The 23,626-nt window shown below is 46.3% G+C and overlaps 1 protein-coding gene across 10 annotated transcripts; it reads right to left on the bottom strand.

Annotated features, from left to right (window-relative positions):
- Positions 1-665: 665 nt before the first annotated feature.
- Positions 666-17,781, bottom strand: atat1 (alpha tubulin acetyltransferase 1). 10 transcript variants are annotated; one of them, XM_069720643.1, is made up of 13 exons: positions 16,809-17,781; positions 16,445-16,505; positions 14,023-14,114; positions 13,774-13,831; positions 13,572-13,685; positions 12,325-12,426; positions 10,057-10,102; positions 9,681-9,726; positions 8,301-8,375; positions 6,546-6,756; positions 4,436-4,521; positions 2,638-2,722; positions 1,299-1,555 (listed from the first exon to the last, which is right to left on the bottom strand). In XM_069720643.1, exons 1-13 carry the CDS (start codon positions 16,898-16,900, stop codon positions 1,379-1,381), a joined length of 1,245 nt encoding a protein of 414 aa, XP_069576744.1. In that variant the 5' UTR covers positions 16,901-17,781; the 3' UTR covers positions 1,299-1,378. The 10 variants fall into 10 exon arrangements, with proteins under 10 accessions (XP_069576743.1, XP_069576741.1, XP_069576742.1 ...); XM_069720644.1 differs by having other exon boundaries at positions 2,668-2,722; XM_069720642.1 differs by lacking the exon at positions 2,638-2,722 and having other exon boundaries at positions 666-1,555; positions 16,809-17,780.
- Positions 17,782-23,626: the final 5,845 nt, after the last annotated feature.

Raw genomic sequence — 23,626 nt, 5'->3', positions numbered from 1 at the left:
CAGCAAGTATGAGCTCTTTGCTGAAAAGGTCAAAGTTCTGAGTTACTCACTCGCCTGGCAAAGATGAGAAACCTGACTAAACTTACTGCCACAGGTAAAATGTCTACAGGGAAGCATTGTTCATTCGGCCTCTAAATCTTATTTAATGTCTAAAGGTAGATGCATTCAACAGCGTCATAAAACACTTGGAATGAGCATTTCCTCTCGTGTTCGCTGTATAAACATGTAGCGCCTTCTTTAAAGATTAAAAACAATTTAAAGAAACAGAATGAGGCGAGTGTTGGACGAGTTCAGAGACATTTCAAAAGACCAAAGACAAATCCTAATTTAGTGTCTGTTGATATCTCAGATGTCGTACACACACGAACAGAATACCATGTTTGAATAAATAAACGAATGGACCTACAAAATAGATTAATATTGCTCTAATTCCTGAAATAAATAAATAAATAAGGCAATAAATATAGATGGGTGGAGTAACATGTTTGCGACTTGGGGAGGAGGACTGGGCCCACTTTCATCTCCTGATAGTTTCCTTCTCATTAGTTTAGAAGTTGAAGTCATTCTTACAGAGCTGAAGGAACAGAAGGTGAAATTCTAATAAATTAGTGACCACTTCCTGTCCAGCTTTCATGTCGTCAGCTTTAAAGAGTGTTTGTGGATTGTACCCAGGAGCCTCATCACTCTGTTCTTGTGTCGTACACAGTGAGGCTCAGCACCATCAACAAGATGGTCCATGACAGAATAAACACAGAAAGAGTTGTGTGTATTTGTTTTTAATGATGCAGTAGAAAACATCACAGGAAGAGGAGCTGACATGGTTCCTTTCCTGGTTTGTAAACGTTGGTCAGTCTGGTTTCTGAACATTTGCTCACATGGTCCTCTGTGGGAATAATACTGCCAAGACGATGCAGGGATTCATGGGACCACTGGGACGTATTAAAATATGCAGGTTAAACTCTGTTCTGGATGAGTGTGTGTGTGTGTGTGTGTGTGTGTGTGTGTGTGTGAGAGTGTGTTTAAACAGCCTGCCTGCTGCTTGTTATCTGAAGGCTGCTGACTTGAGGCAGCTCCGTGTTTGGCTCCAAGCACCAGTTTGTAGAAGTTTGTATAAGATAAACGAGTCGTCAGTTTACTGACATCAAAACATCGAGAGGTCCCGCTGCTTCCGCACATCCTTCACACCATTGCAATAGTGTCTTCAATCCTCCCCGACCCGGTCCGGATCACCAGGGCCGGGAGCATCCGCTCCGGATCACCAGAGCCGGGTGCTCCCAGTCCGGGTCACCAGGGCTGGGTGTTTCTGTGTTCCTGCTTCACCCACTGGGTGGTGGAGCAGTTTTCTCCTACAGTCCACGACCAGCCTATTCTGTTCTGCTCACTCTTCTTCTCCCACAGACGTCTCTGGCTGTCTTCTGCTGGACGCTGCAGACTGTCCAACACACAGATTTCTCTTCCAGGATCCAGGAGCCTCTCTCTGTGCTCTAAGGAGGTCTGGCTGCAGCTGCCGACCCTCTGGGAGGCAGACAGCGGCGGGAGGGGGAGAGGCTGGGACCTGGAGACAGGACGGGACAGTCAGTGGATGGACGAGTCATCATGAACTAAACACCAAGCTGCAAATGTACTGCTTTATAACCCAACGTGCAGACATATGTGACTGAGAGACACTGCTGTGATCCAACACATCCTCCAACCTAAACAACTACATGAAAACTACTAGCAGGAGTTTGTTCCTGATCTGCCACCTCTACATGTTAGTGGTTCTGAAGAGGAGCTGAGCTGTGCTTTCCATGCTGCTGCAGCTGAGCACATCAGGAGCCATGAATGTGTGTGTGGTGCTTCACTCTACAGGATGTGTATTCATGTCTCAACATTAGATAAAAGGCCAGTCTTTGTGTATCCCACCATTTTATTCTCTAACAGTTAAATGTTTTTCTGTTTTAAGCTGCTCACTGTTAAAAAAGGTCATCATAGCATCAAGGATTCTTGTCAACCAGAGCTTTTACCCCCAATATCCATTACCAAATGTCTTCAAGCATGAAGTAGTAAACTAAAGGATAAAACAGAAATCCTCCTCGTTAACCAGCTCCAGCTGAAGCTCTACATTACATCTGAACATGTTCTGTGTTCCTTTATATCTGTTCCTATGTGAAGAACTGTGGTTTCTGGCTTTCTTGTATAAAAAGTCTGGTTCTTCTCGAGGGTCACGGTGAAATGGTTCACTGGACTCAAACTGAACATTGTTCCTATGTGACGTCTCCATGTTCTCAGCTGCTTTAAGTGTTTATGACGAGTGTTGCAGTTACATTGGCGTCTTTTCTGGAACGCTGTGGGACGGTAACTGCTGTGTCCTCTGTCATGTCCACAGTCTGTTGGTCTGATTCCCAACTTCCTGTCTGGCCAGAATAATGAAGCGGCTTGTTTGACTTCTATGACCACAACCTGCTTCTCTGTGAAGATCAGTGATGAAGACCCAGACTGACTAAGTCCAGCTTCAGGTGTTGGACCACCAACCAGTGTCGTTCAGTACCACATGCCTGCCCAGAGGGAGAGTCACTGAACTTCTGTGTCTCCTCTGTCCTACCTGTCCACCGCCCTGACAGTGAGCAGGTGAGTGTGTCTGTGCTGTGTAAATACCTGCTTTGTGGTGTGTGAATACTGGCCAACCTGTGTGTGGTGTCTGTGTGTCCCAGTGCGTATGACTGATCCACTGGTCTCAGACCTGGAGGCAGAAGGTGCTAACACATGAGGACGGTGAGCAGAAGGTCAGCTGACTCCATCTGTTAATCAGGGAGGTTTAAACAGCTCCATGTTCTCAGCATCTTTAAACTCAACCTGTCCAATGAAAAACACTCACTCACTGGAGTCTTCAGTAATATCTGATCAGGATAGTTCACCCTAAAGAAACCCGACAGGTATTTACAACATGAAGCCTGAACTTTTTCAGTCTTAAACAGCTTCTCTATCGAGGATGAAACAACTCTCTGCAGCGCTCTGACGTCACACAAAATAAAAAGTTGACAGCTGTTTAACTGTAACAACAAACAGGCTAATTTACTGATTTACTGTCAAATTTTTTACATTGTAGAGCAAAACTGCTGAGCCAGCGTCACAGCATTCAGCCACCATATATTACAAATTAAATAAATGAATGTGCAAGTACAAGGTTTTGTGTAAAGAATGACACGGCTGTCATTTAAGTGGACTGTTTTGAGCAATCTTCTGGTGACTACAATTATTTCAGATCCATATATTACAGTATATTACTGTCTGACAGCTGTTTATTATTCTGTACTGATTTATTATTATTATTAAATTAGGGATACCAGTTTTCAACATACAACTGTTCAGACTGAGGCTCACAGTATAAATGTATATACAGTGAACCCTCGCTATAACGCGGTTCACCTTTCACGGTCTCGCTGCTTCACGGATTTGCATCGTGCATTGTGTTCTGCATTCTGATTGGCTAAACAGTCTCTCCGCTTCTTCTCTACCTGTTTGTCAATAACGTTGCGGTTTAATATGTACACGTACGTAAAACAGCTTGCCAAATTAAAAATAATCGATGGTGGCATGTCGGTTTATAAGAATCTTTTTGCCCAGAAGAAAAAAGAGCGACAACAACTACCGATAACTATGTTCTTCTCTCGAAAAACCACACCTGCACCGCCGGCTTTAGAAGAAAGAACCGCTGCAGAGCGGAGTCAGGATGCAGCGGCTCAGTCAGAAGAGCAGTGAAATACATGAGTCATTATTTGTCCTACTGTACTTTGTATTTGTTTTCATAATCATTTTTCATTTCCTCCCGTTCTAATCCAATGACTCGGGTCGCAGTGGGGCGGTGCCGATCTCAGCAATTTGAAGCCTTCAGTTCATATTGATGATTAAAATTATTATTTTACAGTACAGTAGTTATTTGTTAAAAAAAAAACATTTATACAGTACTTTTATTTGTTAAACAAATGCTTGGGCTTGTAAAAAGGTTTTGTTCTTTGGTTTCAATGTATTATGGAGTATTTCATTGTATAATAATTGTAAAAAAAATAAAGGTTCCTACTTCACGGATTTCACCTATCACGGTTTCTATTTGGAACGTAACCCCCGCGATAAACGAGGGTTCACTGTATACATAATGTATACATACAATAATAAATGCATGTTAATATGTCAGATCATACTAATTACTGAATGAGCTGGTCAGTGGATGTACAACAGGTTGACTGAGGGTCACTAACATCACAGTCTAAAACAAACTGGCTCTCGTACACTCTGCAAACAGCGATTATCATTTCACTGACTTTCCTCGAGGGACACCGTCTGATGAAGACTGGGAGAAGTGGCTGAAAGGTCTCACAAAGCTAGTCAGTGGTGTTTGTCAGCCAAAAAGATCCCAACACGTCCCAGTGTCCATGATGAACATACAACACCTCACCTGGCAGGTGTCTGTCCAGCAGTCCAGCAGCTCTGCTGTCCATGTGGCGGCTGTACAGGCTGCATCTGGCAACTAGACCCTGCTGGCTACCGGACCGGCCCGGAGGAGAGGAAGAGAACCACGGAGGCCGGAGGAGGGTGAGACAGATAGGACAGGAGGGATGAAGTGCAGGACGGACAGGAAGGACAAAAGGAACAAAGGATAAAAAAAAAAGACTTAATTATACAACTCAAAATAGAACAAACAGAACAAAAGCATCCACAGCGATCAAAAACAAAACCACCAGGCAAAGGAAATACGAAGAATGGAAACAAGAAACAACAAACAAGAAATGAATAAGAAATGAAGGTCCTGGTTTATGACACGTTTCTTCGGGTTAATTGTGATCAGTGAGTGAGACAGCTGGAGGACAAAAGGAAACCTCAGGAGCAGTTTGGTGCAGATCCTTTAATGGGTTCTAAAAAAGGCAAACAGAACCATCAGGTTCTGCTGGGTTGATCAGGACTGAAAGGTGTCTGTGGTTCTGTCCAAAAACAGCAGACCCCCCCCCCCTCACAGAAACAGGCAGCTATCACTCTATCAAGACTTAGTCAGGGGGAGGAGGGGGGGGGGGGTCAATGGAAGCCCAGCTGAGATCTGTTAAGGGAACTGTTGAACCAGACGGTGCAAGCAGGAGGATGAGGGACGGGGAGATGGGCGGAGGAGGGGGGGACGGGGAGATGGGCGGAGGAGGGGGGACAGAGAGATGGGTGGAGGAGGGGGGACAGAGAGATGGGTGGAGGAGGGGGGACAGAGATGGGTGGAGGAGGGGGGACAGGGAGATGGGTGGAGGAGGGGGGACAGGGAAATGGGTGGAGGAGAAACACAAACATGAAGAGAGAGACACAAAGAGACAGTTTAGACAGCAGCAGGACAGTGAGGACGTCCTCGCAGGTTACTGATGGACACTGTTGAAAAAACATTGTTGAGTTTGAACTTTGAGTCCAGAACAGACGAACATGCTGCTTCATGAAGAGAGCAGCGTGAGAGGAACTTCATGTGAAGACTATTCAGTGCATCCTTCCATCTGTAAGGAGCTCAGATGGTAGAGAGGCTCACTAATCAGGAGGTTGGCGGTTCAATCCCCCGCTCCTCCTGTTCACATGCCTAAGTGTCCTTGGGCAAGACACTGAACCCTAAGTTGCTCCCGATGTTTTCCTGACGGTGAGCAGCTTACATGCAGCTCAGCCTCATTAGTGTGTGAATGGGAAAACCACTAAGGTGATAAAGCGCTTTACAAGCAGCTACGGTAGAGCTCTCTCTTTGGTAGAAGACAAACCGTCTCCTCCTCCGCTCACTTTATCTGTCCACAGACCTCTAAAGACACCATTCACCAGAGGGAGGAAATCACTGCAGGCCCACCTTCATCAACTAATGCTGGTTCCATCCCGGAGAAACATCCTGATCACAGAGTGCTCAGGCTGCTGCTGTCATCGGATGGACCGTCTGAACACCGAGTCTGAACACCAAATCTGAACATCCTCAAACCGTCCATCAGGACCAGCTCAAACTTCTCTACATCTACAAACAGGAGAATAACTCCTGAAGCTCTGTGCTTCGGCACATTAAGATCAGATGATGAAGACTACACTAGTGCCCAACCTGTTACACACACACTGCACACACACACACACACACACACACACACACACACACACACACACACACACACACACACACACACACACACACACACACACACACACACACACACACACACACACACACACACACACACACACACAGCTCACATGCCACTCCGTTGTGTGTCAACATGAAGAGAAGGAGATGACACCCAGCCGGTTTCAGTGATTGACAGGTGTGGAGGCGGGGCACTGGGCTGTTTGAAGGGGCCCTGACTGTAACCATGACAACATCTCCACCCTGCAGTGATGATATCTGCAGCAGCAGCAGTGTTTGTACCTACTGGGCCGGCTGCACTGGTTTCATTCTCACATCAACAGGTGTCACGTGCTCTTCTGTCTTGTGTTTCCACGACAACGTTTACCAGAGATGACCTGTCCACATGACCAGACCTGGAAGTGGACAGAAGGACAGTGTGTCTCCTCACCTGCTGCGTCTTGCCCTGCAGCACTCGATGAGGGGAGACTCTCTGGGGCTCTGGGTCCTGGTCCCCCCATGGGAGGACGAGGTGGCGACCTGAGGGGACGCCCTGCTGGGGGAGGAGCCCACACTGAGGGAGCACTGGGAGGATCCCGACCGCTGGGGGGAGTGAGGAGGAGCAAACGGCCAGGGGAGAGTCCTCTGCTCCTGACGGACCGCTGGACAGATGAGAGAGGACATGTGATCAGGTCTCTGTGTCTCAGGACATCAGTGATCTGAGTTGATGGGATGGATGGAGACACACAGGGACACACTCATCCTGAATGAACACGACTGCTGCAAATTAATGTGCACTGATATGAAGCTGGATCACTGAATGTAAAGAGAAACAGCAGAGGGACACGTTTACACTTTTAGTTCCTATGTTTCACAGAATGTTTCTTCACCACTAACTCTAACCTCAGTCACACACTGAACCACTAACTCTAACCTCAGTCACACACTGAACCACTAACTCTAATCTCAGTCACACACTGAACCACTAACTCTAACCTCAGTCACACACTGAACCACTAACTCTAATCTCAGTCACACACTGAACCACTAACTCTAATCTCAGTCACACACTGAACCACTAACTCTAACCTCAGTCACACACTGAACCACTGATGGAAACTTCATTCAGAATTTAAACCATCCAGTTCTGAAATAGCAAAACTCAATATTGGCATAATTATTAACAGTTTTTAGACCCTTTAGGAACCGACTAGATCTGTAGTCCACTTCCTCACACCTCCTCACACACTTCCTCACACACCTCCTCACACACCTCCTCATCCACTTCCTCACACCTCCTCACACACTTCCTCATCCACTTCCCCACACGCTCCCTCCCACCTCCTCATCCACTTCCTCACACCTCCTCACACACTTCCTTACACCTCACACACCTCCTCACACTCTTCCTCACACACTTCCTCATCCACTTCCTCACACGCTCCCTCCCACCTCCTCATACACTTCCTCTCACACTTCCTCATCCACTTCCTCACACGCTCCCTCCCACCTCCTCATACACTTCCTCTCACACCTCCTCACACACATCTGTGTTCTTATGTATCTATAACTTTGTATTTAACTGTTTATTTATATTTTATGTTCCTGGTAGTTATGACTCTGTCAAGTCCCTCAGAGGACCAATAAAGCAGTCAGTCTATAACAGTCAGTCAGTACCAGCCAGCCAGTAACAGTCAGTAACAGTCAGTCTATAACAGTCTGTAACAGTCAGTCTATAACAGTCAGTACCAGTCAGTCTGTAACAGTCAGTCAGTAACAGTAAGTCTATAACAGTCAGTAACAGTAAGTCTATAACAGTCAGTAACAGTAGTCTATAACAGTCAGTAACAGTCACAGTCTATAACAGTCATTAACAGTCAGTCTATAACAATCATTAACAGTCAGTCTATAACAGTCAGTCTATAACAGTCAGTAACAGCCCATCCTTTCAGTGTCATGTTTCAGGACAGCATGTGTTGGTTCTGTCTGTCCTTCAGGTCCTCTCGGTGTCTGACAGACTGTTTTTTACTGTTCACCAGTGTGTGAGTGACTGACTGGTTCCATCACTGTCAAATAATAAAGTGATCTGAGTGTTTTTGTTTCCTCAGTTTGTGATCGTATTCTTACAGTGACAACAGTGTTGATAAAACATAACCATCGTTTCATCATGTTTGCTGCCAGGGCTCATGAGCAGGTGAACGTTTACCTTCTCTCTCCAGTGAAGAGTAGGGTTTGATCTCTCCGTCTGGCTTTTTTAGGGGAACCTTTCTCAACTGGGCCGCTGTGGAAGAGAACACAGGGTCATGAACAGAACCTGACTCAGTCCGTCTCTCTGCATCACAGCCCTGCAGACGGTCCTTTACAAGCTGAACAGAGCTGTCTCTTTATGTTGTGGTGTCAGTGGTGCTTAAAGGGAAGATCCACCCTAAAACAGAACTCAGGTTAGTCCTGACGTCTTCAGCAGCTCAGATCATGTCTACAAGACAGCTGCTTAGTTCTGGATCACCCCCCCCCAACAAACCTGAGGTGGTGCAAAAGGACTAAAACAAAGAGCGATAAAAAAAAACATCAATCATCCTAGTTGGTTTATTGGGATTACTGTAAACTAAGTATAGTAGTGGATCATCATATTTGTGTCGGCTCATTCTGTGATGTCAAAGCTTGACCGATGTTTCTGGTGAAAAAGGACACTTGTATGTTAAAAAGCTTGAAACAGCATGAAAATCAGGGAAGCAGATAAACAATGCTGCGGTTGCATTTTGAACAATAAATAATTAATTTAAACATAAATCTTTTTAGCTGCCATGAGTGAACAGCATTTAACACAAGCCTTCACCGAGTTAAACTTTAACTAATTGTAGAAGCAACTCTATTATTTTGGAATAGAAACTGTTTTTCTGCTCATGTCCACGGAGAAATCACCGAGCACACGAACCACTGCTCACCAAACGGGTGGAACTCAGGTGCTGACTTTGATCACGCGTCTGAACTTATACCACTACCTCATCAGGGTTCTACCTTCCTGCTGCTCCGTCACGGTGCTGCGCATCGCCACGGGCAACAGGAGCAGTCTCTAACTGTGCTTAACATCTGAGGGTGTGCCTGTTCCTGCAGGTTGTACCGCTGTCCTTTTCTGAGCCGTGTTCTTGTTCACGTTAATGTGCTGTATTGATGGCAGAGTGGGACAGAGAGCATCTGAACTGGGTTCTGACAGACAGACGTTGGAGGCGGAGGAAACAGGCAGGGATGTTGCTGTCAGTCAGGAGGTCTGTGGAGGTCTGAGTGGTTTACAGGTTGTGCTCTCTGTGCACTTCTCTGACATCCGGGGCGGTAGTGTCAATATAAAAAATTTCCCCTCGGGGATTAATAAAGTAAATACCTACCTACCTATATATATGATACATAATGCATGACATACATTACACCATAGTCAATAAATATATGTGATGGGAAAGAGGAACTGAAACTGTCTGAGAAATGATGAGCGAGAGCATCATACGTTGAAGATGGAGCTAAGTAAGGGAAAAAGGAAAGGGGACACGATGCTGGGGAGGGATGAGAAAAGAAAAGATAGAAAAGTCCTTACAAAAAGCCGTACATCCTCTGATCCGTCAGAGGAGGGCAGGGTGAACCTGGGAGAGTTTGGTGAAACAAAAGATTGTGGAACTGGAATGAAAGCAGAACAGCACTCTTTGGGTGGAGTGCCCTGTTTAAACTTACTGCTCTAATGAGGCCACTGTTTCCCTCCACAGACATATGTAACAGAAGATCATAAAACAAGAGTTCACTGTAACGCTGAGGCATGCAGAACATTATGTAACTCAACTGGATAACATGAGGTCACAGAAGTATGGTCCTGTGATGTAGAAGAACATGTTTGAAGCAGCCCACCGGACCGCACCTCATCGCTCAGGTTACCACAGAGAAGAACAACACTACATAACAGCAGTCTGATCAGTTACCTGTTCTGTTGAAGAAGAAGCCTTCAAACACCACGAAGTTATTCACCTAGACAGAAGCAGAGGAAACAGGTTCAGTAGAAGTTCCTCTGACCAGTCTGGAGCTGATCACCAGCTCTGGTGCTGGGGGAAATTCATTTAGAAATCCAGGCCTGTGTCTACACAGAGTGGATGTTGACCCCCCCTGCCTGACACCGGGTCAGAGGGTGGAGCAGGTTGTCCCGTCTCCAGCTCCTCTGTCCACATGCCACATGTCCTCCACTAAGACATTGAACGTTGCTGCTGATGCATAAATGAATGCATTTCTCAGATAAAAGGCTCCTATCTCTGTAGATCAGCAGACACCGTGTACTTGAACTGCTCTGCGTGATCAACAAGTGTTGAGCAACTGAGGATGAGGAGGAGCAGGAGGAGGAGGAAGATGAGGAGGAGGAGGAGACCAAACTCGATCATCTGGTTTGTTCCTGGTGGTTGAAGCGCTCCTTGAGGTCGGTAGGAGAGTTGATTTTATCGAGGACATATTTCTGATAATACAACCATTATCTGTGTTTCCTGCCATTAAATGTCATATTTGTTGAGGTAATTATAGAACTACTGTCTGACACTACTACTGTGTACTAGTGCGTACTACCACATACTATCGCGCACTACTGCGTACTATTGCTTACTACCACGTACTACCGTGCACTACTGCTTACTACCGCGTACTACCACATACTACCGCGCACTACTATTTACTACAGTGTACTACTGTGTACTACGGTGTACTACTATTTACTACTGTGTACTACGGTGTACTACTGTGTACTACGGTTTACTACTGTGTACTACTGTTGTAAAGTCTTGCTGTAAGGACTTTAATGTGTTAAGTGCCATGAAATAACCCATGTTGTGATTTGGCGCTGTATAAATAAATTGAATACTACTGTGTACTACGGTTTACTACGGTGTACTACGGTGTACTACTGTGTACTATGGTGGATACAGAGAGTTCTGAAGAGGAATAGTTAACGGGCTTTAAAAGCAGATGGACCCACATGACAAGAAATCACTGCCGGCTGTTGTCGTCTCACTTTATTCCTGTTGATGTGTTGGATTCAACTCATGAAAGCGACTCTGTGAACTTTGTGGTATCCCTGCAGCTTTTGATCTGTCCCAACACCAGACAAGTGTGAAAACAGATCAACTATTTCTTCTTCTACAAAGATGATTGTAAAACAGATTTGTTGGTAGGAAAGATTAGAAATAAGACTACACCAGCAGATATCAGGAACCAGTTTAAGGTCCATGGAACCGGAGTCACACTGGCTGGAGCCCCGACTGAACAGAAGGAGGGTGCTGATGGTCCACAAAGAACCAAGGAGAACTTCAGAGGAGGTACAAACTGAACATCAGAGTCTCTTTCTGTTCCAGTTGGCTCTATGAATACAGCCAAGAGGACAAAGACACAACGCTTCTGGGAGGACGTCCTCTGGACACGGGACCAACCTGGATCTTTTTGTTAAGTCCCATCAGCTCTGAGTTCACAGAGGAAAAGATGAAGTTCTCCGAGAACAGAACATCATACCTGCTGAGGTACATGGAAGAGGTTGGGTTCTGTTTCTATGGAACATGGGGGAGGTTGGGTTCTGTTTCTGTTGAACATGGAGGAGGTTGGGTTCTGTTTCTGTGGAACATGGAGGAGGTTGGGTTCTGTTTCTGTTGAACATGGAGGAGGTTGGGTTCTGTTTCTATGGAACATGGAGGAGGTTGGGTTCTGTTTCTGTAGAACATGGAGGAGGTTGGGTTCTGTTTCTGTTGAACATGGAGGAGGTTGGGTTCTGGTTCTATGGAACATGGAGGAGGTTGGGTTCTGTTTCTGTAGAACATGGAGGAGGTTGGGTTCTGGTTCTATGGAACATGGAGGAGGTTGGGTTCTGTTTCTATGGAACATGGAGGAGGCTGGGTTCTGGTTCAGGTTCTGTTTCATCTCATGTTCTCATCTTCATTACATTTGTAATTCAGCATCTTCAATAACTGAAACCTCCATGCTGCATCCATCACATGTTTGAAATAACTGCAGTAATGAAACAGAAGCCTTATAAATAGCCAGAATCAAAGAGAACGACTGTGTCTAAATATAACCAGGATAAGTGGAGCAACCAGACTCAAAGTCACGTGAAAGAAAACCAGAAATAGTGAGATGTTATTTGTAGATCTGGAAGACAGATTTGTTTAGAGTCCAGCGTGCAGCAGTCAATAACAGAGTGTGGTGTGAGAGTGAGTCCGTACCTGAGGGACACTCTGAGTCAGGCAGTAGTGCTTTGCTAGGAAAGACAAGAATTTGGGCGACGGTCGGTCGTAAGCCATCAGCACGGGCTCTACACTCTTGTGCTGCAGGAGAGGAAGAACAACAAACATGGAGTTACTGACAGGGACAGCAAAGATCTGTGGAGCTCACCTGTGCAGGTACAGGAGGAGAACACTGGAGATCACCTGTACTACAGGTACAGGAGGAGAACACTGGAGATCACCTGTACTACAGGTACAGGAGGAGAACACTGGAGATCACCTGTACTACAGGTACAGGAGGAGAACACTGGAGATCACCTGTACTACAGGTACAGGAGGAGAACACTGGAGATCACCTGTACTACAGGTACAGGAGGAGAACACTGCTGGGACTTTATTTTCTCTCAGTAAACATGTAAAGAACATCTGAAGTAACTTTTACTTCACAAACAAGCCCCCTGAGCAGGTCACGGTCATGTCTACACACTGTTTGTTTCAGTGATAAACCTTTTTACTCAACATCCAACCTGCAGCTGCCGGTTAAACAGTAAACACTGAAAACTTTGTGCTAGATGTGTGCACATGCTGACATGAATAATGAGGCTGCAGAGATGATTGGTTACTTCTTGATGACATCAGACTGGTTTTGAAGAGCAGAACAGAGCTGCTAATGCTGAAATATTTCACATTTCATCTGTCATTCCCCACATCATCAGACCATCAGAACTTGATTTATATCTGATGAATTAATTAAAGATAATAATTGCTAATAGATTGTGCTTGTGCGTACATACGTGGTGTCTGTGAGGAGTCTGTCTGAAGATGAGTACCATGTGAGGTCTCTGTAACAGCAGACTGTCATTTAAAATATTAATAATCACTTTTATATGAGTGAGGACTAACTGGTCTGTTTGAAGCAGACTGGGACAGTACTTTGAGCTCAAAGGTGTCACATGAACATGAAATAATTCAAAGTGCTGGCAGCAGTGCTGTTACTGGTACAATGTTTACAGAGCTGAGGAACACTGGACACGGAGCAGGTCTATTGTTTCTACACGTCTCTGTCAGTACAGGCCTGCTGTATAATTCAGGCTGTAACTGAAAGGACACTGTTCACAGGTATTTACAGAGGATCAGCCTCTTCACCACTCTATCAGGCAGAAGGTGGTGGTCTCACTGTCTTCATGTCTGTCTCGCCCTGGAGAGGAGACACCCTCCTCCACTGGTCATGTGGGAGGAATGCTCACCTGCAGCATGAAATCAAAGAGCTCCAGCCCGTAGCCGTGTCGCTGCAAGTTCTCTGCGACGTAGAAATCCAAAATACAGAGTGGCTCCGCCTCCACGTGCACACCCTGCCGGTCCTGTGGGGACATAAGATCAGTGAAGCAGGTGGAATTACAGCTGCACTGAGAAGACTCAGAGGACAGTTCAAGAAAAGAGGAGACTCACCAGCAGAAATAACTTCTTGTAGCCCACCTTCAGAAAGCCCACCACCACCCCCCGACCTCTGTGGAGGAGAGAGGAGGAGCCGTGAGTGGAGGAGGAGCCGTGAGTGCTGCCATAAGTTTAAACACAGAGTCCGGTATGTCTGAATCAACACTACAGAACCGGCTGTGGGACTTCAGCAGGGCTCTGTGGTGCTGAGCTGAGCAGGTCCAGCTGAACGGGACCGGGTCAAAGAAAATAAGTGAGACGTACCTGCTGCTCTGCCCGTCCTTCAGCAGGTACAGCTGGTGCTTCTGGGACTGCAGCTTGGAGGCACTTGTGATGGGTGCTGGGAGCTGTTGGGCCTGAAAACATGGAGAAACACAGGAACGCGGTTAAACGTGTAGAAACACGCGAACGCGGTTAAACGTGTAGAAACACGCGAACGCGGTTAAACGTGTAGAAACACAGGAACGCGGTTAAACGTGTAGAAACACATGAACGCGGTTAAACGTGTAGAAACACATGAACGCGGTTAAACGTGTAGAAACACATGAACGCGGTTAAACGTGTAGAAACACAGGAACGCGGTTAAACACAGGAACGCGGTTAAACGTGTAGAAACACAGGAACGCGGTTAAACACAGGAACGCGGTTAAACGTGTAGAAACACAGGAACGCGGTTAAACACAGGAACGCGGTTAAACGTGTAGAAACACGCGAACGCGGTTAAACGTGTAGAAACACAGGAACGCGGTTAAACACAGGAACGCGGTTAAACGTGTAGAAACACAGGAACGCGGTTAAACGTGTAGAAACACGCGAACGCGGTTAAACGTGTAGAAACACAGGAACGCGGTTAAACGTGTAGAAACACAGGAACGCGGTTAAACGTGTAGAAACACAGGAACGCGGTTAAACACAGGAACGCGGTTAAACGTGTAGAAACACAGGAACGCGGTTAAACGTGTAGAAACACAGGAAAACACAGGAACGCGGTTAAACGTGTAGAAACACAGGAACGCGGTTAAACGTGTAGAAACACAGGAACGCGGTTAAACGTGTAGAAACACAGGAACGCGGTTAAACGTGTAGAAACACAGGAACGCACAGGAACGCGGTTAAACGTGTAGAAACACACGTTAAACGTGTAGAAACACAGGAACGGGTTAAACGCGGTTAAACGCGAAACACAGTTTAAACAGAAACACGCGAACGCGGTTAAACGTGTAGAAACACATGAACGCGGTTAAACGTGTAGAAACACAGGAACGCGGTTAAACGTGTAGAAACACAGGAACGCGGTTAAACGTGTAGAAACACACGAACGCGGTTAAACGTGTAGAAACACAGGAACGCGGTTAAACGTGTAGAAACACAGGAACGCGGTTAAACGTGTAGAAACACAGGAACGCGGTTAAACGTGTAGAAACACAGGAACGCGGTTAAACGTGTAGAAACACGCGAACGCGGTTAAACACAGGAACGCGGTTAAACACAGGAACGCGGTTAAACGTGTAGAAACACAGGAACGCGGTTAAACGTGTAGAAACACGCGAACGCGGTTAAACGTGTAGAAACACGCGAACGCGGTTAAACGTGTAGAAACACAGGAACGCGGTTAAACGTGTAGAAACACAGGAACGCGGTTAAACGTGTAGAAACACAGGAACGCGGTTAAACGTGTAGAAACACGCGAACGCGGTTAAACGTGTAGAAACACAGGAACGCGGTTAAACGTGTAGAAACACAGGAACGCGGTTAAACGTGTAGAAACACGCGAACGCGGTTAAACGTGTAGAAACACGCGAACGCGGTTAAACACAGGAACGCGGTTAAACGTGTAGAAACACAGGAACGCGGTTAAACGTGTAGAAACACAGGAACGCGGTTAAACACGCGAACGCGGTTAAACGTGAGAGTGTGTGTGTGTGAGAGTGTGTGTGAGAGTGTGTGCGTGTGTGTGAGAGTGTGTGCGTGCGTGAGAGAGTGTGTGTGCATGTGTGTGAGTGAGAGTGTGTGTGAGAGAGTATGTGAGTGTGTGTGAGAGAGTGTGTGTGCATGTGTGTGTGTGTGTGTGTGTGTGTGTGTGAGTGTGTACAGCTGCAGCCCCACCCTGGTCAGACTTTAAAAAGTGAACAGTTTGTTACCACAATCCAAACAGATCTCAGAGACAGACCATGTGGTGGAGCTGAAGAAGGTGGAGGTGGACCTCAGACAGACCCCAGCTCCACCTCCTCCATCACCCTGAGTGACTACCAGCTGACCCTGTGGAGTCCTGCTGCTTCCTGCTCCTTCATCACCCAGCAGAACATCATCATCCTCACCAAGAAGGCTCCACAGAGGAAGAACTTCAACCTGCCTTCAGTGATGGTGCACTTCTCCACCTCCATTTGTTAGTATTCACACTAATAAACAGCTTTAAACTGATCCCTCAGCTGTTTACAAGCTGTTAGCAGTTAGCGATGCGCCTCTCTGTGCCCATGTCTCCTTCAGTGAGATTTAGATTTGACTTTTTTAATCCCACAGTGGGGAAATTTGAGAGTGGTACATGTAATAAAAATAGTGATGGAAAAGAGCCTCTGCACCATGAAAACTATTGGCTCCTCTAGTTAGACAGCCCCCAGCACAGAAACACCTTCAGTCACAACAATTAAAACCCACGTAGAGACATGAACATCTTCCACAGACTCACCTTGGCCGAGGCTCTCCCCAGTTCATCAATCACTGTGGCTGTGAGGGCTTCAACATCAGGCCTGCAGGGACGAGCAGCACAGGGTCAGTCCAGGACACTGATGGTGAGCTCCTCTCTGTGTGTGTGTGTGTGTGTGTGTGTGTGTGTATCTTCTGCTGACACACACTCAGAGTGACACACTCCCTGAAGTCACTCCCTGAAGTCACTCCCTGAAGTCACTCCCTCACACTGGTGTTGTTGCTTTTACAGACACACGCTGCTTAAATGGTCAGATTTGTGGATGGAGTTCTGAATGGAGTTCTGACTATGAAACACGCTAACTGACAACAAAGAGAACAGGAAGCACTCGGATCTTTAAACTCACCTTCCTGGTGACTTGCAGCTGGCAGTAAGGGTCTGGTCCAGGACGGAGACCCTCTCGGAGAAGATCTGGTTGACATCAAAAGGAAACTCCATGGTGCAGATGGGCTGGAGGGTGTATCGGACCGTCTCCAGGGGCTAAGCTAGCTGGCTGGCTAACGGTGCACCGGCAGTTTGCTCCGTGACGTCCCGCCGGTGAAACAACGACAGTTAGCTGACCGACAACGACACGTCGGCGGTGACGGTGACGGTGAAGAGCTCGATGATGCCGTACGAGAGCGGAACGAAGAGGCACCTGCAGTCCTGTCTGTCACAGCGGCTCCATTGTGTGTCCGGTGCTCGCAGTCCCTCCCGGTAACACTACCGTAATGTGCGGAGAAGACGGAGGCTCAACCGACAGACGAACGGCTGTTAACGTGTCTGACACGTGACACCACGGGGACACGTGCTGGGTGGTGATGACGTCACCAGCACACAGCGGCGACCCACGTCATTTCTACTACGATTGTTAGGGAGCAGCTAGTCGTAGTTTTACGGTCAAATGGAGGACACCACCACCACCACCACCACCACGCAGTGCGGCTCCTCCGCCCCCCGGGCTGCTCAGTAGTCCGTGTGTGGAAATGTTCAAGAGAAAAACACTTGGAGACGCTGCGGGAGATCTTGAGACAGTAACGCGCCGCAGGACTCCCTGACAATCCTCCAGTGTTTAAGATCTGCGAAGTATCAAAAGGACTCCGATAGTTGTCCGTGCATCCAGCGGTACACCACAAAAAGGACCTGTTCATTGCTCATTTGGATTACTTTACTTCGAAAAATGTAAATAAGTGCAGGCTAAAAAGCAATAGCTCGGGTTGCAACCCAGCGTGCGACCCACTGTATCCATGGTAACATAAACAAAAAGTTTTCATCTCTTCTCCATTCAAGATTTTTTTAGCGTGATTGAATGTAGGCAGGACACATTTCATCTGCTGCTTCTCACAAAGCTCCGACCCTTTCCTCATAATCAGGACCGGAGGGGAGAAATATGGACTCCGCTTCAAGAAGACACGTGGTATTATTTATGAAAAGCAGGTTGGACCAGTTTGAGCAAGTCGCTGGTACAGAATTAAAAAGCCTCTGTTTTATATGAAATTTAACTAATATATTTAATGTGTTAATGCTAAATGATACAACCAACTAGGAAGTAGCAGCTGCCATAAATGTGTCTTTATTGGTGGGATAGACCGTTTCACCTTCAAATGAAATCCTGACACAGACAGCGATCAAATAACCATGTTAAAGTAGGAGCCGTGATTAATATGACTAGTCAGACACCATCAGGTAGAACTGTTTTAGTACAGAAAGAAGTCCTGCAAATAAATCATTGTCCACAGCACACAGGTGTTCTGTTGTGGTCGTTCAGTTTCCCACCACATGATGGCGCTGTAAGCAAATGTATTCTTCAGCCTGCCAGAGGCTGTCCAATGACCTGAAGATTACAGCATCATGTGTTCACACAGCAGTACTTGTTCAATTATTTCTTCTTTATCTGAGTGATATCACCCATCTTATGACCACTTCTCTGTCAACGGTCTGTTTCCTGAACTCTCTGAAGGAGAGAGTGAACCCTCTCCTGAAGAAACCCCCCCTCAACCCGTCTGAAGTAAACAACTACAGACCGTCTCTCTTCTTCCCTTTCTTTCTAAAACTCTGGAGCGAGCTATCTTCAACCAACTCTCCTCCTATCTCCACCATAATAACCTTCTTGATCACCAGTCTGGTTTCAACAGACCACTCAACAGAGACGGTCCTCCTTCTGTCTCTGAGCAGCTTCACACTGCTAGAGCAGCCTCTCTGTCCTCTGTCCTGATCCTTCTAGACCTTCTGCTGCATTTGACACAGTGAACCACCAGATCCTTCTTTCCTCCTTCAGGACCTCGGTGTCTCAGGCTCTGCTCTCTCCCTGTTCTCATCCTACCTCAACGACCTCACCTACCGGGTAACTTGGAGAGGATCTGTGTCTGAACCTTGTCCTCTCACTGCTGGTGTCCCTCAAGGCTCCGTCCCGGGTCCCCTCCTCTTCTCTCTCTACACCGACTCTCTCGGCTCTGTCGTTCACTCGCATGTCTTTTCCTACCACAGCTATGCTGATGACACCCAACTGATCCTCTCTTTTCCTCGATCTGAAACACAGGTAGCAGCATGAATCTCTGTCTGTCTGACTGACATCTCTCAGTGGATGTCCTCACACCACCTGGAAATCAACCTCCACAAGACCGAACTGCTCTTCCTTCCAGAGAAAGACTCTCCCACCCTCGACCTGACTACTACCTTCAACAACTCTGTTATCCCGACCCTGACTGATAAGAACCTCGGAGACACTCAACAGTCAACTCTCTCTTACTGCCAACATCACTGCAACAACACGTTCCTGTAGATACATGCTGCACAACATCAGGAGAATACGTCCTCTTCTCACTCAGAAGGCGGCGCAGGTTCTGGTCCAGGTTCTGGTCCAGGCTCTGGTCCAGGTTCTGGTCCAGGTTCTGGTCATCTCACGTCTGGACTACTGTAGCTCCCTCCTGGCAGGTCTACCTGTTAGTACCATCTGACCTCTGCAGCTCATCCAGAATGCCGCAGCTCGACTGGTCTTTAACCTCCTAAATTCACTCCCACTACTCCGCTCCTCCTCCTCCTCCTCTTCCTCCCCCTCCTCCTCCTCCCTTCACTGGTTACCAGTAGCTGCCCACATCCGTTTCCAAACATTGGTACTTGCGTACCGTGCTGTGAACAGATCAGGTCCAGTCTCCATCCAGGTCATGGTCCAACCTTACACCCCAGCCCGCTCCCTCCGCTCTGCTTCTACCAACCAGCTTGTTGCTCCTCACTGAGCTAAACACTCTACAAAATCAAGACTGTTTGCTGTCCTGGCTCCTAAATGGTAGAATGAGCTCCCCAATGACATCAGGACAGCAGAAACTCTGAACATCTTCCACCATAAACTAAAAACACACCTCTTCAGACTTTACCTTGAACAGTAGAACTTTAGTATCTTAAAATGGAACTTACTGATAGAACTTTGTAGTTTGGCTTTCTGGAAGAAATTGTATTTTCTTGATTCCTGTTGTTCTGGGTTTTGTACCCTCATGGTTGAAATGCACTTATTGTAAGTCGCTTTGGATAAAAGCATCAGCGAAATGAAATGTAATGTAATGATATGTAAAAATGCACAGACTGCTGTCAGCAGAGGAGGTGGTACCGGGGCAGCCGCAGCAGGAGGAAGGTGACAAACATGGAATAAATTAATGGGCAAATGAAATGAATCCTGATGTGTCCATACAGCACAGGATCTGCCTCAACTGAACATGGGAGCCACATGGTTCTCCAGCACCATCACAGAGGAGTCTCTGAGTAGAAGTTTCTACAGACACAGTTCGTCAATCCTTTCATCTGTCAGTCGGCTCTTCTTTCAACAGGACATGTTTCAGTTTGGTGTAGAGGATGAGCAGAGCGCTTTGGGGAGACACCACGACTCGAACTCTAAAATACAGAACAGGCTGAGAAGGAGAGCAAGCAAACAGAAGAGGAGGAGAAACTCAAATATATTCTAGTGTCCATCTTGTACACAGCTAAAGTTAAATTAGAAGCACAGATGAACACTTACATTTCTAATAACACAACAGAGAGTCATGACCCTCGATTCAGAAAAGATAAAGTGAGCCTGTGAGGAGCTGCTGAGGTCACTGTGAGGGACACCGCTCATACACTCACCTGACCCTCTTATTACAAATACTGCAGCTTTAAGATGTTGACTGCTGTGACGGGAGGAGAGTTTGGACTTCCGCAATCAAACATGAGTTCATGCTTAAGAAGTAACAGCTGAGCAGCAGGCCTTATGGTCGAAGAGTCACTGGTACTCATATTAAATGTAGAAGTAGTAATAATAATGGAATAATCCTGGGAAACACTGGTGTCCCATGACAAACTTTTTTTTCAACCTTAACTCCACAACCAAAGTCAAAATTGTCTCTTCTGAAATAACCAAATTACCCCGATGGTCAAATATGCATTCATGCAAAATACAGACTAGTGAATTTGCAACGATGAAGCTGGGAGTGCCCCTGTCGACATGTGTCAAAATACTGTGACATAGACCTCCTCCCCCAACGTGGAAAATGCATCCGTGTTGAAACCAACCTCACAACAGGAACAAACACAACGTGTACGCAGCAGCTCGGTGGTTCTCTTTAAAACAGGAGGCAGGAAACCATTGGTTTCACACACAGTTTCTCTCTGCCTGGTTTCACCCACACACACACTCACACTCACACTTACACTCACTCCACTGGCTTTGCCCCGACAGGTACAATGTTGTTCAAGAGGAATCTTGCGTTGCCTCATTATCCAGCCACAGTTGCATAATTCTGGTGATTCCTTTTTTTTTCCCAAAGCGTCACAGCCCATTATCTAACCTTCATGTGGTTACTAGTCCTCCATGTGACTGAAATCATCTCTGATCCTCTGGATGGTGTGTGTTTTCTCACTGGAAAGAGGTCAGCAGTTTACAGCTTCTGTTTAATTCAGGCGGCATCCTCAGAAACACCTCTAATGTTTGATGTGCTCTGCAGACCTTTTACATTTTGAGCTGAACCTGTTGGTTTAATGAAAGGAAATCTTTCTCCAGCAGTGCACCTGTTCAAAATTCAGGTCCATTAGCTAACCTGCATGGAGCTCATATTTATCCTGCTTTCAAGAATTAAACTTAGGACTGTGTGTGAAGGAAAATGCACTTAAAACTATTAAAGGAGTCACTATAAGAGCAGAGACATGATTCACCACATGAATGATCAGAGCAGGGGCAGTCAAGAAGACATGACGAGTATTTATTCTATCAAAACAAATGTAATGAAAGTCTTATTTGATCATTGTGTAACCCTCCACCTTGAGAAACCATCAACAATAATTCTCTGCTTCTATAAATAGGACGTGATGAAAATAATTCCACGTACTTTCCAAAGTGAAAAACAAACTGCTCCAGAGGGAAGTTCTGTTTGAAGAGGTTCCTCAGAAAGATACTTTTAATAAGGTTAATTTAGTGTCACATAAAAACAGTGGTTTCAACACACTCTGAAACACAGAGAGTGTGTGCTCATCTCTGTCATCCACTTTGAACTACCGTTAGACACCTGTCAAATTAAGAATGTTTTAAAATCATGGGGAATGTGTGACAGCTTTAATTCAAGTTAAAGTTAATGATGTTTCACTTTTATCTTCTCAAGTGTAAAATTGAACTTTAGTGCCTCGAACTGACAGAAGAGATGAACACCGTTGGGTGAAACTAGTCTCACTTTTGTGGGTTTGAAAACTGAATCAACCTGAGGAGGGAGAATGAGGGGTTTTCCCCTGCTGTCCTTGAATAACCGACATCATCAACAACCTGAAACCTTCCTCTGGCTCTTTTTCATGTGGCTGACTGGGTTGAATCAGTGACTCACATTTGATTCCACTCAGATGGAAGGAAAGCTGCAAGTCGGCGGGGCCTCTGTGGTCACCTGGTACACAGTCTGTGGATGGACAGGTGAGCTGGATCGACTACAGGTGAGATCTACTGAATTATCAAAGTCACTATCTCATCAGAGGAAACTGGTTCAAGGTGTATGAGAATAAAGCAATAAAGTAATACAGTCACTATATCACACAGACAGGTGTGAACTTTGACTTCGTTCATGTGTGAGGTGAAAGACAAACTGATGGTTGATAACATAAAGAGCCAGCAGATATGAATGTAAATAAAAAGCTCCTGTTTGTTTCCCTCCTCCGGCAACCAGCTGTCAGTCTCCATCCATGTCTGGGAGCTCTTTGAAGGAATTTGTCCAATAAATCTAATTCTGACGCAAGACAAAGGTGTCGCTGTAACAAGTCTGTGTTAGCGTTTGTGGGTTCCTCCAACACAAAGCACACTCCCGCCACTGATCTCAGTTCAAAAGGGTTTATTTACTCGATCAATCCACCTGTCGCGGTGCTCTGCTGCCGTGCCCCCGAGCGCTGGTCACGTCCCTCTGTCTCCACTCCTGAGGAGCCTCCTTGTACCGCCCCTCTCCGGTGTCTCACTACTCACTTTATAGGAGAGAGACAATCAGTCAAAATCCAGCTGAGCTGGGCTCATTACACCGTTCCCTGAACCACTCCCCCACTCTAAACTACACCCTGCCACCACAGTCGCCATGTTGCTGCAGAGAAGCTCCAGGTTGTAAAAGGTGGATGCTTCACACATGTTCAACCAGACACTCTGACGATCTCTACAATCAGCGCTGTTTAGATCAGACTCATCACACAGTCACACACTTGTCAATCACTTATTCATCGACATGGTGACATAATCAATGTTAGACTTCCTGAGTTAGGGCCACAGCCCTGTCAGTCAATCACTTCATCCTTCAATCATAAGGCGTTCCGCAGATATCACCTTTGACCTCCAAAATCAAATCAGCTCATCCTTGTGACCAACTTGTGCCAAGTTTGAAGAAATTTCCTTCACGAGAACATAAATGTAATGCATCACAAGATGACTCCTCCGGCTGCAGCTGTCTCCGGTGAGAAGAAGACATAATGAGGACCGATAAATAATACTGTAAGTCTGAACACACTCAGCTCAGTCTGTCAGGCCGACACGGTTCCTGGTTCCACACACACACCACAGCAGAGGAGGCTAATCTAAGCTAACTGCTAACCCTGCAATAACATGTGATCGCTCCCAGCTGGAGAACACAGTCTTCATCTCTGTTTTTCTGTCGCTTCATACGTGTCTGTAAGACCTGACAGAGTTCTGATGTTGGGACA

This window comes from Brachyistius frenatus, unplaced genomic scaffold (genome assembly GCF_029030835.1).
Source record: "Brachyistius frenatus isolate BFR_SWC_R1_liver_20210118 unplaced genomic scaffold, ASM2903083v1 Contig_245, whole genome shotgun sequence".
NCBI classification, from domain to species: Eukaryota; Metazoa; Chordata; class Actinopteri; family Embiotocidae; genus Brachyistius; species Brachyistius frenatus.
The sequence above is the reverse complement of the archived record's forward strand: the minus strand, read 5'-3'. Positions and strand labels throughout refer to the sequence as shown.